The sequence below is a fragment of the Topomyia yanbarensis genome, chromosome 3 (assembly GCF_030247195.1).
Source record: "Topomyia yanbarensis strain Yona2022 chromosome 3, ASM3024719v1, whole genome shotgun sequence".
Taxonomy (NCBI): domain Eukaryota; kingdom Metazoa; phylum Arthropoda; class Insecta; order Diptera; family Culicidae; genus Topomyia; species Topomyia yanbarensis.
This window is the reverse complement of record NC_080672.1, coordinates 14,691,586-14,698,014: the sequence shown is the minus strand read 5'-3', so window position 1 is coordinate 14,698,014 and position 6,429 is coordinate 14,691,586. Positions and strand designations below refer to the sequence as shown.

Genomic DNA, 6,429 nt, shown 5'->3' with positions numbered 1-6,429 from the left:
TCGAATGATCAAAGTGAGTTTCTTGGATAGCTATGACGTAAGGTTTGTAATTACATATCAAAAGTTTTAATTCATTAAAGTTATTATAAAAACCATTCGCATTCCATTGAATTATTGTATTAGGCATTTTTTTTTTAAAAAAGAATGTTTTACCAAGAAGCTTTGATACTGACACGTTTATCAGGTTTCTAGATCAGTTTCCTTGAGAAATATCGATGTCTTTAAAGCTTGGGATAATACCGTAAAACTATGCTCATTTGGCGATTGTGTTAGAAGTTGATCTTGCTTTGGGTTTTCTCTGTTGTTTTGTTCACTCAAATCATTATTTTTTTGTATAGGTGTTAGTGAGTTACCTTGAACCTTTCCATCGATATTGGTAGACTGTGAGGTTGTAAACAATGGAGATCGTGATCTCGATCGGGCTCTGTCCGTCGATACTCTCTCGACGGCGAAGCAATGGTTATGATCATCATGGTTAATGCTAGATATCGTTGGTGTTTGTGTAGACTGTGGTGGTCGTATTTCAATTCCAGGCTCTCTCGGCAAGCTTGGGCTGGCAGCGATTTCGTGTAGGGATTGTTGGTCAGATTTGGGTTGGTCATTCTGCGTAATGGGATCTCGGTTACTGCTGCTCATCGTGCTTCTAATTTCTCGGTTAGTTTCAATAGAATTTTCCTGAACCTTTCCCGTCGCTGTGACAGTAGCAAAGCTTCGGGTAAGCTGTGGCGTATTTGGATTCGGAGCTTGTGATCGTCGTTTTCGTTTAGCTTCACGCAAGGAAATTTTGTCGGTGACTCGAATTTTCTGGATTTCGTATTCATCTTCGTATACTGGACAGGTTTTCGAAAACGCATCGTGGCTACCTCTACAATTCACACAGATGGTTTGTACGCATCGAGTATTATCATGGTATAGATTTGCGCATCCCGCACACACGCGATTTCCTCTACACTGGTTATTAGTATGTCCGAATTTGAGGCAATTCATACACCTCAAAGGAGACGGTATATACTGGCGAACACGGCATGGATGGAATCCTACATTTATCGATGTTGGTAGATATCCCAGATTAAATGTTAAGACTACGGTAGAGGTGGGCTCCAGTTCCTTATTCTGGTTACGGCGATTGATCCGCCTGATCTCCGTCACGTGTTCAGCCTTCAGTCCCTCAAGAATTTCATTATCCGATAGAAACTTCAAATCGTAGCAACTGACAACACCCTTTGTAGTGTTCAGAGAAGAGTGTTCTTCAATTCGAATCCCGATCTGTCCTCCAAGGTTTGTTTGTTTCATTAGTTTTTCGGCTTGCTGAGTGTCCACTGATTTCAGAAGTAGCTTCCCATCTTTCATCCGACTGATTGTAACACGTGGTGTAATACTATCAATAGCCTTTTTGATAAAAAATGGCGATACCTTTTCCATTGTGTGTTCACCATCTGTTCTAGACAGCACTAAATAGCGTAGTCCATTGTTTCCTTCCAATCTGCTTTCCTTAGAAAAGAATTTTTCTTGCAGCGTGTCTCGAGTAGCTCCACGTTTTTTTTTCGTTTAATCTGCGTTTTCAACTTCCAGTCGTCTCCGGTGTCAAAATCGGTCAGTTCATCAAATCGAGAACCAAAGGCCCAAGGCGGTTTTCCGCCGCCGGAATCCCCTTCCATGCCTCTCTCCCACTTCGAACTCCAACACAATAGAAACTGTTAACAAATAGAAGGTTTGTTTGAAAATCGACTTTAACTGCGGAGCTTCAAAAATTAGATGTTCTCTGCTTGAAAGCTAAAGCCAAACTGTTTTCCGATATTAAATGGATTCGCTCTTCTTTTAATTTTTTGTATACGAATGCGCAGTATTGTTCAGCAATTTCATCGACCTCGCGGCTTCTGGACAACTAAATGATAATTATAACAGTAACTGTAGTCTACTTGATCATTGCTTTGCTAGTCAAGAACTTACCAACTCGCTTTCAATAACCGTTGCAACTTCTTCGCTTGTCAACATTTGTCATCACCCTCCACTTCAAATTACCATTCATGAATATGCGCCTGCCATTTTTGCGAACCTTACTGAAACAACTTACTACGATTTTAGAAATGGAAAGTACTCTCTGATGAATTTTTTTGTCATCTTTAGATTGGGGCATTCTATTATCTATTATTGTACGCAATTGAACAGTTCGTAGCAAATAAAACCAGACGTGAGCCTATCCAATCCATCCACCACGATTTAATACAACCTTGCAAAGCTATAAACGTGCGAAACAGTGCCCTCTAAAGAAGATTACGTGGCCCTCTCTCCAATTGAAAGCGCATTATTTACACCTCAACAGCCGCCTGAACAGAACATTCTACTTTGTCTACATTAATCAATGAACAAGTTTCAGTAGCTGCCAGCAAAGTCCCTTTTCGTTCTCATATTGGGTCTCACCTTACAATTACAGTCACCATGGTGAACACTGCATGTTCCAAGCTGAAATTATCGTCGAACGCTGGGCCCGATGGTATTCCAGCCGTAGTACTGAAAAAACTGTTTAAATAGTATTCTCATCCCATAAGCAATACTCCTCAATACCTCTCTGCATTCGAGAATTTTCCCCATTTCGTGACAAAAATCGTATATCTTCCCAGTCTTCAAAAAGAGCAAGAAATCCGACATTTCGAATTATCGGAATAGCTGCAGAGCTGTAAAAATAGGAGACTACATTACATTATCTTTGGTCGTCAGCTCTGGAGTTCCTCAGAGTAGTAGTGGTTGGTTGTTTCAAGGACCACTTTTTCCAGTGAGTGAAGATTTTGAATGGCAATCGCACAGGACTTGTATGTCCCCTCAAACTCGTATCGGGTGAACTTTAGTCGGACTTGTTATTCAATATGGCTCGTACCGCGCGTTATGTTATGCGCTAAATAAAACAAATAGGCCATTGTAGTAATAAAAACGCGGGTGGCAAGTGCACACAGAATCAAGATCCATTCAAAGCCGCTCTAAGCACTTTTTATAGAAATACTAAAGAGAGCTACGCCTCACTCCGACAAATCCGAAGTTGCAAGTTTGCAGCTCGTCATGCAGAATTCGGTCGATCCCCTGGAAGCCAAGCGACTTACAGTTCCAAATTTCAAATAGCACTATTTAATTGATCCGATCCGTACGCAAAGCTGTGTTTCCGGACGGCTTGTTACACCTGCACAAACCTCCTATCTGGTTGGAGGCTTCTCATTTCGCTACAGAAGGTGACGATAGCCCACAGATTATCCGTTGTGTGGCCAACAAAAAGAAAACAGGCTGACAGGGTACTAGGGTACCCGAAAATTCAAAAGTTTTTAGCTATGCCAATTTTTAATCGATTTAGACCACTTTTGGATGTTTTGAATTCAGGAATTCATCCATTTTTAGAATCAGTGAAATTGACCCCAACGAATACATCTGGTTCCCGCTAATCCGGATTCCCGGAAGGATATTCTAGTACTGAGAAATAATTTGTAAATTCTAATAAAATTCTATAGGTATCAAAATTCTTGGAATTGTCTCGGAAGGTTTTTTTTTCTTATTGTTACGGGATTATACGATGATTTGGCCTCGGAACGGTCACTCATAACTATGCAGGTACCTGCTTGTAAAAGAGAGTTGGGAATTCGAATAACCGAAAACTAGATGCATTTCTACAGATTCTAAAAGTGATTGAGTTCCGGAATTCAAAACATCCAAATGTGTCCAGATTGGATAAAAAATGCAATAGTTATGAGTATTTCGGTTTTGGGGGTACCCGGGTATCCGGCCGGCCTGTTACGAGGTTAAATAAATCCAAAAGCCCCCGATCACTGTATCATTAGTTTTAATTTGGTCCGGGCTTTTGTACTATATATCCATTTCTTTATTGAAAGTTGAATAAAAAAAACCAATAAATTATTTTTGGGTGCAATATATGTTTTATCGAGAAAATGGCTGGAAAGGGTTTCATTCTGCAAGATTATAAATTGTTTATGAAAAATCTGCCAAAAAATGAAATTCACTGTTTCAAAGAATCTTAACATCAAATAATGTTTCGAGTAAAATCTCGTTTTTGTTTAATTAGTTTTCATAAAACGAATACATTCAGTGTAACAAAAACTAGATAAATTTCAAAGTAATCCTTGTTGTTAACTATTTTGTAACAATTTTCATTAACATACGCGGGAAACTGTATTGATAAGATAGTATGGTTAGTCAGAAGCAACATTTAACTTTTTTCCCCGAACGGCAAAATGCCTAGCGCTGCCATTCCAGAGCATATCCACACAAACGGGTACCACCGTGATGTCAAAATGATGTAATACGTATTGAAATGGACGCAGCATTACTTGAATTTGCGTGTTTAGATCATTAATGACCCATCGAAGTCGCTTTGACCACATTGGCCACCGGCTACGGTTACGGGAGCTCCGGCAGCAGCACCCAAATTCAAAATAACAGTTACATCGATTTCTCAGTGATGACTGACCAAATTTAATCTCAAATGAACGGTGTTGCGTCCCCAAAAACTATTATTAAATTTTATTTCGATCCGTTGCGGAGTTACGTGTTGTGGAGTGTGGTCACAGAGAAAACTCCTATTCAAACCGATTCCGCGATACATGCAAAGAGGATTTTTTTTGCTAAAATAGAAGGCAAACGTCTCGCATTTACAGTTCTAGGCTACTGATGGCCCATCGAGATCTTTTTGGCCACATTAACCACCATAGACGGTTCTGGAAGTGCCTGGAAAAATCACCATCTTTCAAAATTAAAAAACTCACAGTAAATCCCCTTATGAACTGGTAACACCATGATGTCCGAATGATATAATACATATTCAAATAGGTTCAATATTACTTGGATTTGCGAGTCTAGATCACTATTGACCAACCAAAGTTGCTTGTTCCTAAGCGTATGTCACACCATTTTTTCCAGCGAGCTCCTAACCGATTTTTACAAACTTGGTTTCAAATAACGGATATAATACTTTCATTGCCTGCTATTGAATTTCATTCACTACTGACTTTTGGCTTCGGAGTTGCAGCTTGGTTGTTGCAGTCACATAGGAATTTTTCAACTGGTACAATCGTAATAGGTTAAAAATCTATTGAAATTAACATCAAATTACTTCGATTCCCTGGCCTAGTTCACTGATAGTGAATCGAAGATTCTTAGAATAAATTGTCCACTATCGATAATTCCGGAAGTTCCGGGTTCCGGACATATTCCAGAATTAAAGCCACTTCGGTGATGATTAAACCAATTTTCACTAACCTATTCTCAAATGGAAGGTATAATATGCAGTTCATCCCACACCCCTTTACAACTCTCACACCCGCCCCCGCCCATCTCAGACCAACCTCACACCCGCATTTCCTTCACCCTCCCGTACACCAAAATATGTTAGGTTGTTCCCAACGCATCCTACCCTCCCACTAATTATCCCCCTACTCTCCCCCTCCAACACGCATTTCAAAATATGTTAACATGAAGACATGCCACATCTGCGTGTCGGCACGCGCAGCGGAGTTCGACGGTGTGATCGCCAATCCCAGTTTGAATAGCGCGGATCTGATGATGCACGGAATTGACGGTTTCAATGACTCCTTACTTCAGTAAGTAAAGATACAAGGATCATCCGATTATCCGCCTTGTTATACCACAAGTCTATGGCTGCATTTATTGTAAGCGAGCACAGCAATTTATTGCAACAACAAGGTTAGTGATGGAAATTTGAAAGGGAAATATTCTATTCAGGGACGCTCTTGGCGTTTTTGCATATGAGTTTTTTGTGTCATATTTTTAAAAAATAGGTTTGAAAATAAATAATTATGAAAATTCGAGAACTATGAATAATTCCCTTCATAAAACAGCGCAATTCTGCTAATATAATTTTAGTGCTTAATCCTAGAAGTAATTATACCTAATTCACCAACTAAGAAATTATAAAATATATTTATCATATCATGCTCATGACAATGAGAAAAATCTCATGTTCAAATCATGTGGTCAACAATTCAATACACTATTTTTCCAGAACTACATAGTGTGCATTAAAAAACACAATGTGAAGCATATGCATATTATCCAAACTTTCATTAAAAAAATAAAATATATATTGTAGCACATTGGAACAGTCTAAGCGCCCACCAGTGCTTTAATTCCCCATAAAGTTGTTCTATCCCACTGTGCAGTAACGATACATAAGTGTGTCGACTTTGGGTGACCAGATCCCGTTGGGGACACACCACCATCATCATCATCAGCAGCAACAGTAGTAGCACACCCTTGCGTGTATTTGTGTGTGTAGGTATGTGTGAACTAAACAACGAAAGTCCGCCCCAAACAAAAAAAATACCCAGTTTTCAGCTGCATTTGTTGCGCGATAAATTTATTTCTATTGTTGTCATTTGTCATTTATGTACTTTCACGGCTTCCACGTGCAGG

The 6,429-nt window shown here is 39.5% G+C and overlaps 1 protein-coding gene across 1 annotated transcript; it reads right to left on the bottom strand.

Annotated features, from left to right (window-relative positions):
• Window positions 1-269: 269 nt before the first annotated feature.
• Window positions 270-1,422, bottom strand: LOC131686789 (uncharacterized). Its single transcript, XM_058970783.1, has 2 exons — window positions 354-1,422; window positions 270-298 (listed from the first exon to the last, which is right to left on the bottom strand). Exons 1-2 carry the CDS (start codon window positions 1,420-1,422, stop codon window positions 270-272), a joined length of 1,098 nt encoding a protein of 365 aa, XP_058826766.1.
• Between the last annotated feature and the right edge of the window lie 5,007 nt (window positions 1,423-6,429).

Bases quoted from the DNA above. Each gene is read 5' to 3' on its own strand.
- LOC131686789 (XM_058970783.1), bottom strand. From the start codon at position 1,422: ATGGAAAAGGTATCGCCATTTTTTATCAAAAAGGCTATTGATAGTATT. The intron at 299-353 runs GTAACTCACTAA...ACAAAACAACAG, and splicing joins TATCGATGGAAAGGTTCAAG to AGAAAACCCAAAGCAAGATC.